At 48.4% G+C, this 15,483-nt stretch overlaps 1 protein-coding gene across 3 annotated transcripts in view; it reads right to left on the bottom strand.

The window, feature by feature from the left end:
• Positions 1-275: 275 nt before the first annotated feature.
• PBX3 (PBX homeobox 3) overlaps positions 276-15,483 on the bottom strand; it is a 167,712-nt gene continuing 152,504 nt past the window's right edge. Inside the window, exons 6-9 of one of the 3 annotated variants that reach the window (XM_087704722.1) lie at positions 12,999-13,164; positions 10,912-11,024; positions 9,089-9,178; positions 276-722 (exon numbers count right to left, since the gene is read on the bottom strand). In XM_087704722.1, the coding sequence (XP_087560848.1) occupies positions 630-722; positions 9,089-9,178; positions 10,912-11,024; positions 12,999-13,164 (462 nt within the window). In that variant the 3' untranslated portion in view covers positions 276-629. The remainder of the gene's footprint in view (positions 723-9,088; positions 9,179-10,911; positions 11,025-12,998; positions 13,165-15,483) is intronic. The other 2 variants (XM_087704723.1, XM_087704724.1) reach the window with 2 other exon arrangements.

Here is a 15,483-nt window from a genome sequence, read left to right as displayed (position 1 = left end):
TAAGGTTGTGGAATGGCGGTGGAAACTGGGTGAGGGCGAAAGTCTCCCAGCTCTTCTCCCCTTCCCCCAGCCCCCCGTCGGTCACCAGCTCAGTCCGGCGCGGATAAAACGTGAGTTTATTCATTGAGAATCAAGTCTTCGACGACCTCTTCAAGCCAAGAAGCCACCGACGAGGCGGCCATCTTTGAAGAATCCGCTGGAAAAGAGGACAAAAACAGGTGCCATCTTGGCCCTCAGCTGGATAAAGTGCTTGGTGGTTTTATTTGTTTATTTCCCCCCCCCCTTTTTAATATGGAGGGAGTGCGCACCTCTTGGCGAGACCAAAGTTCAAAGATTTAAAATCACACCTTCCGGGGTGGGTGGGAAAAAGATCTGTTTTTTTTCTTTTTTAAAGATATCAACCACACAAAACAAGGGAGTCCAAATTTTGCTCGGTACGACAAGGCGGTACAGAAAAAAAGGGTTCTTCATGTTGGGCTGAGGAAAGATGGTTTTTTCCCCCTCCTTTTTCCCCCCTTGTCTTTTCCCTTCTGGGATTGCGAACGGACGGAGAAGGAGGCATCTCAGTGCATTCTTCCGGGGCGAGAAGGGGAAGGAGGAGGGGAGGAGAGGAAGGACTTGCTGGGGGCTTAGTTAGAGGTATCGGAGTGCACGCTTCCCGGGCCTTCCGTGGGAGAAGTCACCGAAGATGGAGTGGTCGCATCCTGCCAGCCTCCATTTGCCTGGAGAAAGGAAGGAAGGAAGAAAAGGGAGTGAGAAGAACGGAAGTGACATCACTTCTTGTCAATCCTTGGCAATTTAAAAGGCAATTCCTGGGCAATTCACAAGGAACTGGGTATGGCTAGTTTAATGGAAAGAAAGACCAGGGAGTGACATGATAGCAGTCTTCCAATATCTCAGGGGCTGCCACAAAGAAGAGAGAGTTGAGCTATTCTCCAAAGCATCCGAGAAGAATCAACGGATAGAAATTGAGAGGACCAACCTAGAACAAAGGAGGAATTTCCTGACAGTGAGAACAACTTGGAGTCAAAGAAATCCAATCCTCTTTGAGAGGTTTCACCAAGGTTTTCTTCTCCTTAGAAATAAAGCAAAGCAAAGTCTGTGTGGGGCTTTTCGTGCTCTCTGTCTGAGCGGGGCTTGTTTTCGTGCAGACATTTCATTAGCCAACCATGTAACATCATCAGTGCTGGAAGGGAGTGGGGCTTTCTGTTTATATACAGAAGCTCTGAGCTGTGTGGTTTTCTTGCAGGATAGAGGGGGAAGGAAATGGGGAAGGAAGGAGGGAGGGAAGGAAGGAAAGAAGATGAGAGAAGGCAGGATGATATGGGAAATATTCTGGGAAGGAGGGAAGGAAGGAAGGAGGGAGGGAAGGAAGGAAGGAGGGAGGGAAGGAAGGAAGGAGATGAGAGAAGGCAAGATGATATGGGAAATATTCAGAGAAGGAAGGAAGGAGGGAAGGAAGGAGGGAGGGAAGGAAGGAAGGAAGATGAGAGAAGGCAGGATGATATGGAAAATATTCTGGGAAGGAGGGAAGGAAGGAAGGAGGGAGGGAAGGAAGGAAGGAGGGAAGGAAGGAAGGAAGGAGATGAGAGAAGGCAAGATGATATGGGAAATATTCAGAGAAGGAAGGAAGGAGGGAAGGAAGGAGGGAGGGAAGGAAGGAAGGAGATGAGAGAAGGCAGGATGATATGGAAAATATTCAGAGGAGGGAGGGAAGGAAGGAAGGAGGGAGGGAAGAAAGGAGATGAGAGAAGGCAGGATGATATGGAAAATATTCTGAGAAGGAGGGAAGGAAGGAAGGAAGAAAGGAAGGAAGGAAGGAAGGAAGGAAGGAAGAAAGGAAGGAAGGAAGGAAGGAAGGAAGGAGGAGGAAGGAAGGAAGGAAAAGGCTTATCAGAATAACTGCCAATTTTTGACCTTGCAAACAGATTTTGTAAAAGGAAGAGGAGCGTTCAAGTTTCCTCTCCTGCCCTTTAAGATTGTTCCAGGCGGTCTGTCTCTCCCCCCCCCCTTCCCGCCCCCCTCCTCCACTCTAATCCATGCCACTTCCCCTGCCCTCTTCCATCCTGCCTCTCCTCCGGAGGCCGAGCCACCTGCGTCTGATGCCCAATGCCCGGTTTGACAGCAGCGCAAGCCGACCCCGAAGCCTTCCAGCAAAGGAGCCACTTTCTGAAAGCACTCATGTCACAGAGCAGACAGGGAGGAAAACTCTAACAGGGCTGGCTCTTCATTTCAATTCTGAAAAACGGCCCCTTCTGGGCACACGTCAGAGCCGCTTAGAAGTTGGTGAAGACAAGGAGCGAGCCTCCCTCCGAGGGCAACAACGTTGGAGCAAAGGCCAAGCCAGGAAGCAGAGAAGGAGCAAAACTATTGTCCAATTAACCCATCCAGAGAATCCCATTCTTTCCCAACCACTCCTCTTTTCCGAGACCCCCTGTTGTAGCCCGCTGATGTCCAACAGAGCTGGCAGCAGATTCGGACAGTGTGGAGGTTCGGTGGGGAACCTGGGCCAGTCCTGGAGTCTGGGGAAGGCTCTGGGGAGGGCTCTGTGTCGGAGGTAGAGAGGGGGCCAGGGCCATCTGACAGTTATCAGCTGCCTTCAGAGTCAGACATCAGTGAGGCAGAAGAACAGCTGGAGCCTGTTCCCAGTGTGCGCATGTGCAGAGCTGCCAAACAAAGAGAATAGCTAAAGAACAGGGATCGACTTGGTAGTAAGGCCACAGGTGGACAGTGAATGGCCCCTCCCAGAGGAAATAAAAGAGGAGCGAAAGGGGAGTGGAGTTTGCAGGAGACAATTAGTTCGCTTCATTGGTTCGTGACTCTCCGAGACTCCTGGCCAAGTTCTGCAGGTATCGGCCTGGCAGCTCTCCAAACCAGATAAGGTCTGTGACCGTAAATCCTCCCTTGAAAGACTTTGCTGGATGTGAATGAGCAGAATTCACAGTCAATGAATAAAAGGGGTTTTCGTCAGGACAAGGTTCGGGGAAGCCTCGGTCAGAACACTCCCCATCTTGGCCCGTTGCTGGCCCTGCAGCGCCTTAAGTGTGCCGAGACACAGCTCTGTTTCTCCCGTCTCTTGGAAACTTCTGGAATTGATGTCAGATCGGCTTGGCACAGGGCTGGCGAGCTGGAAAGGGACGCTCAGGACTAAGTGACGAGGGCAAGGCTGGTTTGGAGCAAGGCAGAGCAACAGGCAACCCCATGGCGGGAGTTTGGCACTGGCAGCGGGGGAAGGAGAGGGGCTTGCCCTGGCTTGGCAACCCGGAGAGCGAAGCTGCCTCTGACCCGGACAGAGATGGCAGTGGCCAATTTCGAGAGCAGGTTCCACCCATAATAAGACAGTGGCTTGAAATGCCAGTGGGAAAAAGAGGAGAAGCAAAGAAGGGATGGGTGACCTGCTTTGAAATGTAACCTTTCTAAATTATGTCTAGGATTATTTCTCTGCCTTCCTTCCTTCCTTTTCTTGTTTCCTTTCTTTTCTTCATTGCCTCCTTCTTTCCTTGCTTTTCTCTTTCCTTTCCTTTTACTTTCTTTTCTTTCTCCTTTCTTCCTCTCCCTTTTTCTTTCTCCTTTCTTCCTCTCTTTCCTTTCCCTCTCTCTCTTTTTCTTCCTTTCTACTTCCCTTTCTTTTCCTTCCCCTCCCTTTTTCTTTCTCCTTTCTTCCTCTCCCTTTCAACTTTCTTTTCTTTTTCTTTTCCCTTTCTTCTTCTCTTTCTTATCCTTTCCCTCGCTCCCTTCTTTCTTTCTTCCCCTCCCTTTCCTTTTGTTTCCCTCCCTCTTTTTCTTTCTTTCTTCCTCTCCCTTTCTTTTTCTTTCTCCTTTCTGCCTAACCCTTTCCTTTCCCTCTCTCTTTTCCTTTACTGTTTCTCTTTTTGTCCTCTCCCTCTCTTTTCTCATTCCTTTCATCCATTCTACGTAGATGTTATCCCCTGGCAGGGCGCTCTCCATCCAGCCCTCCCGAAGCATGGTGTTTTATAGGCTCTCCTTTCCAAGCCACAAAGCAGAGGAAAAGAGATTTGCGACCCACAGGAGATTAAATCCTAAATTTAAATTTAATTTCAGGGAGCCCTAAAAACATGGCTTTCTCAGCAGGCCTAAGGACCACAAATGGAAATAGGAATCAGTCAAGTGGTTATAATTTCATTGTACTGTTGGGATGGGTAGGTGGGTTCTTCTCCTCCCCTTTTGAACAGTTTTATTTTATGATGGATTTTTAAAATATTTACATGTTGTAAGCCAGCCGGAGTCACCTATATGAGAGTTGTGGACGGTTACGGAGTATAAATTTGTTTAATAAGTAAATAATAAAATAAATTGTGGTCGTACGAAGGATGGTGGGGGCTGAAAAACGCCGGACAGGGAAGGTAAAACGAGCATTCCAGGAAACAAACCAACAGCAACGAAACAGCAACTGGAATCTTAACAGGGTTTTTTCCCCCATGTCTTCCGATTGGCAAAAGTTTAAAATAAATCTGTGTTTGTGTGTCTGTGTGTTTTCTCTCTTTCCAATCAATTCAGATGTTGTTCTTTTTTTAAAAAAATTCCCCTCCTGTAGCAAAGAGATGAGGGAGGGATACATATATATATATATATATCCTACAGATTCATGTCTAAAGATATTCCACCCGAAGTGAACATCATACCCTCTTTATCCAAATTTATAAGCAATATTTTTACTCGGCTTGGCAGCCGGGGGAGAGAGAGAGCGATTGTCAGCTGGGATTTCTTCACACACCCCTTCTTTTCCTTCCTTCCTTTCCTCTCCCCCCCCCCCCAATAAATTAATCCTTACACTGGTGCTGGGAGATTATGGACTGTATAATACAGCGGTGCCTTATCAGACCTCATCAGCCAAGATGGAATTCACATCCCCGCCAAAACACACACACACACAACTCCAAAACGCTGCTAGCTATCAACGGCTTTCATATTTTATCAGGCTGATAAGGATATCGCAAATTCTCCAAAGCATTTCAAAACACTTAAATGCAAAGAGAGAGAGAGGGAGAGAGAGAGAGAGGGAGGGAGAGAGAGAGGGGGGGGGGGAAATGGCAACTAAAAGGCTTTTTATATGTTTTGTTGTGGATGATTGTGTGTTATTTATATATTTTTTTAAAAAAAACAACCCCAAAAGAAAGATTTGACATTTCCAATGGTGGGGAGGAGGCGGGGAAGGGGGAAGAGAAGGAGGGAAGGGAAGGGAAAAAAAGAGATTTGAGTGTTTAATGGGATTTCCCCCAATCTCCCTCTCCGGCGAAATGTTTTCAATCACTTTGAAAATCGTTAATATTTACTCCGCTGGCAAGTGGGAAGCTGGGAAGGGAAAATAGGTCCCAATACTGCTCAGATGCAGAATTGTGCTGGAGATGCTACTCAGTCCTGCTATGGGAACTCTTACTTCAGCGTGCTACAATCCAACGCCACCAGACCCCAAATTTAGAACAGGGGTAACCAAGAGGTGCATGTCACTCTACTACTCTGGCCTTGATGATGTTGCCTAGTTGGGTAATGAAATGTCTGCAAGAAAACAATCAAGCTCAGAAAGGACTAAGGACCTCACAGTTCTCCTCCTTCTCCTCTCCTCTTCCTGCTCCTGCTACCTCCTGCTCCTCCATTCCACAAACCTCACTTCCTTTTAGCACTGATGATGTTGCCTAGTTAGGTAATAAAATGTCTGCAAGGAAACAATCAAGGTTAGAAAGAAACAAAAACCTCACAATTCTCCTCCTCCTTTCCTCCCCCCCTTACTGCTCCCTCCTCCTCTTCCTCCTCCACTCCACAAATCCCACTTCCTTTTAGCACTGATGATGTTATCTAGTTAGGTAATGAAACGTCTGCAAGAAAACAATCGAGCTTAAGAGCCGAGGTGGCGCAGTGGTTAAATGCAGCACTGCAGGCTACTTCAGCTGACTGCAGTTCTGCAGTTCGGCTGTTCAAATCTCACCGGCTCAGGGTTGACTCAGCCTTCCATCCTTCCGAGGTGGGTAAAATGAGGACCCGGATTGTTGTTGGGGGCAATATGCTGACTCTGTAAACCGCTTAGAGAGGGCTGAAAGCCCTATGAAGCGGTATATAAGTCTAACTGCTATTGCTATTGCTATTAAGAGAGCACCAAGGATGCCTCATTTCGACCTTAAACTATAAACAATCTCCTGAAGGACCAGCCCTAATTCTAATTTCAATTATAGCCATGTTGAGAACTACCCATGTTTTCCCAAAAATAAGACAGGGTCTTATCTTCTTTTGACCCCCCCCCCGAAATAAGCGCTTGGCCTTATTTTCGGGGAGGTCTTATTATTTTTGAGGTGCAGGAAGTGGAGAGCATGGTCACCTCGTGGCTGCTGCTGTGTTGCAATATTTTCGGGGAGGGCTTATTTTTGGGGAAGGGTTTATTTTAGCACCTGCGCTCAAAAGCCCAAATGGGGCTTATTATCCATGGAGGTCTTATTTTGGGGAAAACAAGGTATCTGTATGACAAGAGAGAGAATCTGTAGAATAAGCATCTCTTGGGCTTTAGACCTCAAAGTTGAATCCTCCTAAATTTCCAATAATCAAATGGAATAATGTCAATCATAGGAAATAACTTTAATAACATCTTTATCCGATGACAACATGCAGAGAGCTTTTGGTTATGTGATGCTGAGTTTCACTGTGGTTCCTGATGGTTTTTTTATGCCCCCACCCCTTTTTTTAAAGGGACGGAAAGTTGCCTCGAATTTTTACAGCAAGGAAACCGCAATTGTTAAAAGCCCCGCGAAGAAGGGGCTTTTTAAAGAGGCAACTGGAGCTTCTGGTTAGTTAGAAAGTCCAGCTGCCTCTTGGAAGAAGTACCTTTTGGGAAAAGCATGACTTGGACCACTGAGAATCTCCGTTAGACAACCCACAAAGGAAATGTGAAATTCAGCCTGCAGCTGGTCTTCCCAAAAGGAAAAACGATAGGCGTGACTTTATTTATTTTTTAAACTGGGAACAAGGAGATTCCTGAGTGTGGAGATAGGAATGTACACTCTCTCTCTCTAGTGTGTTTGTGCGTGTTTAAAAACACAAAGTCTTTAATGGTCCCTCGCTCCTCCAACCCGCCACTCAGCTTCATCTCCTTTTTGCTTATCAATAACAAGGACAGATAACCTTTCTCCCCCAAAGTGACAGCTTTCCCCCCCAAAATGGGGAGAGGAGAACGGGATTCATTACTGCAACAGCAGCGAAGGACAAGCTGACCTCAGCTGCAGGGGAAAAAAAACCAGGCCAGCCAGAGAAATTTCTCCCGGGAGCTTTCTAAGGGCAAGATGCGACCACCAACTTGTTCTTTGCTTTCCCGTCCTTCTGATTGCTTTCCGTGGAGGTCACCATCCATGCCCTTCCCCGTTTCTAGGTGAGGTCTCCAGTCCCCGGCCAGACGATGCTCGTTTCTGACTGGCTATTTTAAAATTAAAATTAAAACTCGGAGGGGTTTAATGCCAGATTGAGAGAGAAGGAACGGATTAGCTCCGAGTGTTTTGACCCAGGCTTCCTTAGAAAGCACGAAGCAAAGATTTGGTGCCTGCAAAACCTTTTTTATTTACATGACTGTGGATTCCTTTCCTTCACAGTCTGCAAAGCTTGGCAAGCAGTCTTTCAGAGGAATATTTATCCACACGAACCTTATCTCGCCTGGAGAGCTGCCAGATAACTGGTTTCCAACCGCAGGGCAAGGCAAAACTTGGCACAGAGTCTCTTATAGTCACAAACAGAAGTTTCCACTCTTGAAACGACCGAAGGAATGAATTGTTTCCTGCAAAAGCCCCCTCCCCCTTCGCTCCTCTTTGGTTTCCTCTGGGAGGGGCCAATCACCTCCAAGGTGTGGCTTTACTCCCAAGTCAACCCTGCTTTCTTAGTTGTTCTTGTCTTCTGGCAGCTCTGCGCATGCGCACACTGGGAACAGGCTCCCATTGTTCTTCTGCTTCACTGCTGTCTATCTCCCTCTCTGCCTCCAACGCAGAGCCCTCGTCTGAGCTTTCCTCAGACCCCAGGACTGGCCCATGTTCCTCCCCAACCTCCTCACTGTCCGACTCTGCTGCCAGCTCCTCTGGCCGCCGGCGGGCCACAACACCGAGTTCCTGAAATGGGCTGGAAATTTCTCATCTCTCGCCCTCCCCACCACCTTTCTGGTTCAGTTTGATGGGAGGAAAAAAGGGAGCGCGAGCTTGGGACACTTCTTTTGAAGGAGAGAGAAAAATCCCCGCTTATGTTAATACCCCACCAAAAATGCACAGCTGTTTTCTTTTTTTTCCTGTCTGTGGTTCGAAAGAGGCTTTCTGCCTGGGAAGAAGGCAAAGGGAAGGAAAAGGAGGGGAGAATTCGTCTCTGGACAAATGAGGTCGGAGTGAGTGAGGAGATCCTTCCCGATCTTTGGTATAAGAGACTCCTGTGCTTCTGTGGCATCCGGAATAACAGAGTTGGAAGGGACCTTGGAGGTCTTCTAGTCCAACCCCCTGCTTGAGCAGGAAAACTTACACCATTTCAGATAAATAGTTGTCCAATCTCTTCTTGAAAGCTTCCAGTGTTGGGGCATCCACAACTTTTGGAGGCAAGCTGTTCCACTGATTAATTGTTCTAACTGTCAGGAAGTTTCTCCTTTTCTCTAAGTTGCTTCTCTCCTTGATTAGTTTCCACCCATTTCTTCTTGTCCTACCCTCAGGTGCTTTGGAGAATAGCTTGACTCCCTCTTCTTTGTGGCAACCCCTGAGATATTGGAAGACTCCTATCATGTCACCCTAGTCCTTCTTTTCATTAAACTAGACATACCCAGTTCCTGCAACCGTTCTTCACGTGTTTTAGCTTCCAGTCCCCTAATCGCCTTTGTTGCTCTTCTCTGCACTCTTTCCAGAGTCTTTTACAATAAAAGCTGCTTCTCCACTCCCCCCCCGCCCCGAAGTTAGAGTTCAATCCAATGTTCATAAGCCATGTGTATTGGGAGAGTCAAACAACAACCCGCCGTTTTGGTGCCCGATCTCCAGAGCCACCGCCTCCCTGGCCAGAAGGAAGTGAGCGTGTGTGGACTTCAACCCAGCCCTGGGCCAAAGGACGCCACCCCGTCAACGGAACTCACATTTAAGTTATGTGGACTGTACAGTGAATTTCCTCCCAAACCGTCACTGTATCCTCCCGTCTGATTGATAACATGACGCAGGGTATCCACCTGCAGCAGAAAACAGAAGGAAGGAGAACGGGTTGACTCGCCCGCCAATGAACTTCTGAACAATGCAGAGCTATTTTTGAGACGGGGAACGGACGGAAAGGGGAAGAGCTGCGTCTTTTTCGCAAATGTGTCCTGGAGAAAGAACGACGGAGGCCCACAAGGACTAGAATCTTCACTTCCCGTTTTGGTGTCTACTAACAAACCACTCCAGCCGATCCGCATTGCCTAGCCAAGTTGTGGATAAGACCGAGTTTGCATAGGGTGTCGTTTTGACACAGCTCCAGCCCTGGGTGAGTGTAGGTCGAAAAGGACAGGATGGAGGAGGAGGAAGGGGAAGAAGGAGGAGGAGCGGAAGGGGAAGAGAAGGAGAAGGAGAAGAGGAGGAGGAGGGGGAGGAGAAGAGGAGGAGGAGGAGGGAGGAGGAAGGTATAATAATAATAATGATAGAGGAGGAAGAGAAGGAGAAGAAGAAAAAGGAGAAGAAGAAAAGAAGAAGAAGAAGAGGAGGAGGAGGAGGAGGAGGAAGAGGAGGGAGGTATAACAATAATGATACAGGAGGAAGAGAGGGGGAAGAAGAAAAAGAAGGAGGAGAAGAAGGCGGGAGGAGGAGGAGAGGAGGAGGAGGAGGAGGAGGAGGGAGGAAGAAGAAGAAGAAGAAGAAGAAGAAGAAGAAGAAGAAGAAGAAGAAGAAGAAGAAGAAGAAGAAAAAGAAGAATAGCAGTAGACTTATTATATACCGCTTCATAGGCCTTTCAGGCCTCTCTAAGCGGTTTACAGAGAGTCAGCATATTGCCCCAACAATCTGGGTCCTCATTTTACCCACCTCGGAAGGATGGAAGGCTGAGTCAACCCTGAGCCGGTGAGATTTGAACCGCTGACCTGCTGATCTAGCAGTAGCCTGCAGTGCTGCATTTAACCACTGCACCACCTTGGCTCAGAAGAAGAAGAAGAAGAAGAAAGAGTAGGAGGACGAGGACAAGAAGAAGAAGAAGAGGAGCGGGAGGAGGAGGAGGAAGGTCTAATAATAATGATGATAGAGGAGGAAGAGAAGGGGAAGAAGAAAAAGGAGAAGGAGAAGAAGAGGAGGAGGAGGAGAAGGAGGAAGGTTAATAATAATGATGGAGGAGGAAGAGAAGGGGAAGAAGAAAAAGGAGAAGGAGAAGGAGAAGGAGAAGAAGAAGGCCAGCATTTATAGGCAAAACCGCTCTGCTTCGCCAGAACGAAAACCACACACCAACATAACAGCAGCAGAGGGCAAAGCCACACCAAAACCAGATCGCCCCCCCACCCCCCCACCCCAAACCAACCACGCGCCCAAACCCAAAGGCCACCAGGCAAGCCAGAGCCGAACTGCATTCACAAAACTTGTAAAACTTTCAAATGGGAGGTGGGGAAGAATGGTGGGGGGAAGGCATCCAGCTTTTCACCGGGACCAAAACATTCCGGTGCTTCGGAAAGGTCAAATGTTCGGCTTCGCTTGTATGCCAAAGACCAGGCGTGCGCCGAATTGTGCATGGAGGAATTTCCTTTCTCCAAGACCCCGAGATTGGAAGGTGAAATTTGCACTTGGATTGTTCCTTGGTTCTCTTCCCCTTGTATGTTCTTTTGTTTCCTGCGATTTTTAATCGAGCCCAAACCAGTCCCTGTTACCTACGCCCTAATTTAGGGGGCGGGCGTCGGTTTTTTTCTTTTGGTTTTTTTTTTCCCCATTTTTTTTGTGTGTTGTCTCCTACCTGTGATTGCACATTGGCTCCAACTTGAGACCCCTGGTAATTCTCCCCATTCAGATTCTGCATATTCATGAATATGTCCCCAGAATTAGGAAGGTTAAAAGAAGCGGAAGTACCTGGAAAACGAAAGAGTTAGGCGGAGCTGAATCAACGAGAGGGCAGCAAAGAACGCGGGCAGGTAGACACCCCCTCCCTGGAGACTTCCGAAAGGCATGGAGGGGGGGGGAATGCAGAGGAAGGAGAGATGAGCAAACCCCCCCCCCCAAACCCCTGGTTGGGTTGAAGAACTAGGAGTTGCTCACGCTACGGAGGGCCATTGGGGCACTCCAGGATGGCATGGAGAAGGGGGAAGCAGGGGGCCCTGTTGTGGCCCATCGGCCACCGACCCCTCCAGCAGCCGAATCAGAGGAGGAAGAAGAGGGGTGGGAGTCAGGATCAGCATCAAGGCAACCTGAGAGCTCTGAGGAGGAAGAGAAGGGGTGGGCTGCTATGGGTTTGGCCAGTTCAGAGAACCTCCAAATCCCACCTGTGGCTGGCCCCGCCCTGCCCTCCCCTCCCAGGATCTCCACGTGGCCTATTTTGGATGTAAGTGCAGGGCTTGCGCGGAGGCTCAGGGAGGGGGGAAAACGGGCCTCCTGGAAGTTCCAGAAGGCTGGAAATGGGCCTCCGGCGCCCGGGGGAAGCAATTTCCGTCCTCCCAAAGGGCTTGAGGAAAGCATCCAGAGCCTGGGGAAGGTGAAAACGCCCTACCTGCCATGGTCACCATGGCCACGCCCACCCAGCAACTGAGCAGAGGACCCGTTGCTGGAATTTTTGAAGGCCACCCCTGGGGAAGCGTGACCCGTCAAAACTGCGTTCGACTAAGCCCGCGCCGATTAAACCGCGTCGCTGACGTCATCAACAGGGCGACAACAGCCAGCGCGGAGAAAGAAGGGCGCTTTAAATAGCGCTTTGAAAGCAAGCCGATTCAACTTAAGGTAAGGGTTAGGTTTAGGGTTAGGTTTAGGGTTAGGTTTAGGGTTAGGTTAAGGGTTAGGTTAAGGTTAGGATTAGGTTTAGGGTTAGGTTAAGGGTTAGGGTTAGGGTTAGTGTTAGGGTTAGGGTTTGGGTTAGGTTTAGGGTTAGGTTTAGGGGGGTTAGGTTTAGGGGTTAATTTTAGGTTTAGGGTTTACAGCGTGCTTCTGTCTCCGCGCTGTTGTTGCCCTGTTGATGACGTCAGCTACGCGGTTTAGTCGAGCGCGGTTTTGTGGTGGAACCCTGGGGAAGAGGGAATGGAGCTGGCAGAGAGAGACAGAGAGAGAGAGAGGGGGGGGGGAAGGAGGGAGAGAGAGAGGCAGAGCCTGGACCATCCGTCAGCTGTCGGAGAGTCAACAGCTCCCAGGTCTGGAGGTGGCCAACGAGGAAGAGGAAAAACAGCTGGGTTCAGTGCCTGACATGCAGATGAGCAGAAGGCAGAGGAGAGGAGAGCAGTGGAAATCTATGGGCCGGTCCTTGGGACGGAAGAGCCACCGCTGCTAGTGAATCTCCACCCTAACCGTGGATAAAAGGCCAGGGGCGGAGATGAATAGATATCATCTCCCGGGCGGATGGACTTGTGAGAGAGAAACGTTTTGCTGGAGCTGCAAATTAAAGTTGCCTAATTAAACTTAATTGAAGGAATCTTTTGAGTTCACCTGTCCGGGCTGGTTGTGTTCGGGGAGCTGGGTCAGAATAGTCCCATTCTCTGGGGGCTCAAAATCCCGGAGACCGGGAGGGGAAAAATACTTTTGTTGTGGTGGTTGTTTTACTGGATTTGCTCTCAAGAGGGATCCGTCCCATCCCAGCATCCTTCTGGCTGCAGGTGATAAGAGTTGCAGCCTGGCCATTTGTGAAGAAGGTCCATTGCAGGATTTGCACCTACGTTGGGAGAGCCCCTTGCCAATTCCTCAGCCCTCGGATGCTCCCGTCGATGAGGACATCCCTGGCTTGACTCTAAGTGGCCTATAGAGAAGGTGAGCCTCCCTTTCCTTCCCCTCCCTGCCTTCCGGATCTGTCCTTCTTTTTTTCTTCTCCCCCCACCCTCCCAAATGCCATTTCAAAAGAAGACTTACCAGAGTTTGGTGTGGTGGGCGAGCTGGTCTGGTTGTTTTGGACAGCAGCGGCTACGGCGTGAGCTGCCGTCACGGCTGTTTTGGCAGCGTAAAGGTTGGCTTCTTCTTGAAACTTCCCGATGTTTTTCTTGTACCTGATTCTCTTGTTGCCAAACCAGTTGGATACCTGGAAGGGGAGATGGGGGGTAAGAGGGGAGGGAGAGAGGGAAATGGAAAGGGGGGAGGAGAGAGGGAGAATAAAAAAGAGAGGAGGGAAAGAAGGAGAAGGAAAGGGAGAGAGGGAAATGGAAGGGGAGGAGAGAAGGAGAATAAAAGAGAGAGGAAGGATGGAAGGAAGGAAGGAGGGAAAGAAGGAAGGAGAAGGAAAGGAGTGGAGGGAGAGAGGGAGGGAGGGAGGGAGGAAGGAGAAGGAAAGGGAGAGAGGGAAATGAAAAGGGGAGGAGAGAGGGAGAATAAAAAAGAGAGGAGAGAAGGAAGGAAGGAGAAGGAAAGGGAGAGGAGAGAGGGAGAATAAAAGAGAGAGGAAGGAAGGAGGGAGGGAGGGAAGGAAGGAGAAGGAAAGGGAGAGAGGGAAATGAAAAGTGGGGGCGGAGAGAGGGAGAATAAAAGAGACAGGAAGGAAGAACGGAAGGAAGGAAGAAGAAAGGAAGAGAGGGAGAATAAAAGAGACAGGAAGAAGGGAAGAAAGGAAGGAGAAGGAAAGGGGTGGAAGGAGAGAGGGAGGAAGGAAATAAAGAAAGAGGAAGGAAAGAAGAAGGGGAAGGGAAGAACAGATGAAAGGGAAAGGAGAAAGAAAGAAGAGATGAAAGGGGATAGGAAGAGAAGGAAAGGATGAAAAGGAAGGGGAGGAAAGGGAAGGGAAGGGAAAGGGAAAGAGAATATTGAGTTGAGTATGATTTCCCACAATGCACTCTGCAGCGGTATCTGACTCTAAGGGCTATTGCTATCCTCATGAACCTCTCTGAAGGTTTTCTGAAAGAGCCTTCAAAACAAGATTTGAGAAAGGGGCATGAAACCCCATGGGAACATTTCTCCCCGGGAGAACACGAAGGCCATTCTTATGAATCCTCCACAGATCGGAAAGCGTTTGGCTTGGAAAGCCACTCCCTTGACCAGGCCATCAGATGGCTACAAGCGAAACAAAGAGCATCCTCTGAGCATCTCTCATCGTCCTTAAGCAAGCAGGAAAACCCTTGCTACCATCCTCCTGGCCTCGGCTCTCCCTTAAATTAATGAAAACCCTCCAAGCTCCGAAGGCAATAAGCAAAGGTGCGTCCTTTGGCCCGCCAAATTCCCAGGACGACCCACTGAAGTATTACATATATTGCACTTAATATTACCTTGTCAGTCAGGAAGCAATAAAGCATTAATGAAAGCCGGCAAATAATTACTACGGACAATCCAATTATGGCTTTTATTAACAGTTTCATAATTGCAGAATCTCTATACGTCAAGCAGATTGTCTGTGGATATATAAGAAAACCGGGGCATTTATGCACACCTCTGGACCAATCCAACAATGGCCACCACTAATAAAGGCTTGTTTAATTCACAGTAAAAAAATTTAATATCCCCGCAGCCTAGGGAAGGCAGATTTGCCTGACATCAGAATTGTTTCCACCCTGCCAGTCCCCCTAGTTCTTAATCTTTAATATCAAGGCAATTAAAATTAATGGCCACTCAGCCATAGCTACTGTGGGCAGTGTTGTCTTCCCCATCCATTGTTTGATGGGATTACCTAGAGGTTAAACTAACAAGCAAAGTTTAATTGGAAGCAATGAAAGGCGCAGTGGATCGTACATTATGTTTAACCTGCACAAGGCAGCGGAATATCAAAGTCAGGGCTGGCCTCCTCCCAGTTAAAAAAATAAAATAATAAAATAAAATAATAGAGTAAAATAAAATGAAATCATCCACCGTTTTCAATCCCAGCGTCTCCTTCTAAGCAAGTCTTGTTCCCTCAACTAAACTCAAAGGCAATTGACAAGAGTTGAGAATGGACACCTTCCTGCTGTTCAAAAGGGGGGAGGGAAATAACAACCCCACACAGTGTGCAATTTAGGTGAGTCAAGGGTCATCAAAGCTAAGTCCATCCTATCATCTGTTCTTCTTCTGAACTGTCTCTGAACACTCCCAGGCGTTGGCTGAAAACAAAAGGATTTGAGAACCTCGTTGTTGTTGTTTTTAATACCACCGGTTTTCTCTTGAAAGAAAACAAATAAACTATTTATGGATTTTGGATGTCTGGACATGCGTGTTCCCAACTCTAGGGGACGGTGCTCATCTCCGTTTCAAAGCCGAAGAGCCAGCGCTGTCCAAAGACGTCTCCCTGGTCTTGTGGCCGGCATGACTCAACGCCAAAGGCGCATGGAACACCAAAGGTGGTTCCTATTTTTCTACTTGCATTTTTTACGTGCTTTCAAACTGCTAGGTTGGCAGAAGCTGGGACAAGCTCACTCCGTTACGCGGCGCTGGGGATTCGAAC

This window comes from Thamnophis sirtalis, unplaced genomic scaffold (assembly GCF_051295495.1).
Source record: "Thamnophis sirtalis isolate CommonGarterSnake01/CBP01778 unplaced genomic scaffold, rThaSir2_p1.2 scaffold_2, whole genome shotgun sequence".
In the NCBI taxonomy this organism is placed as follows: Eukaryota; Metazoa; Chordata; class Lepidosauria; order Squamata; family Natricidae; genus Thamnophis; species Thamnophis sirtalis.
The sequence above is the reverse complement of the archived record's forward strand: the minus strand, read 5'-3'. Positions and strand labels throughout refer to the sequence as shown.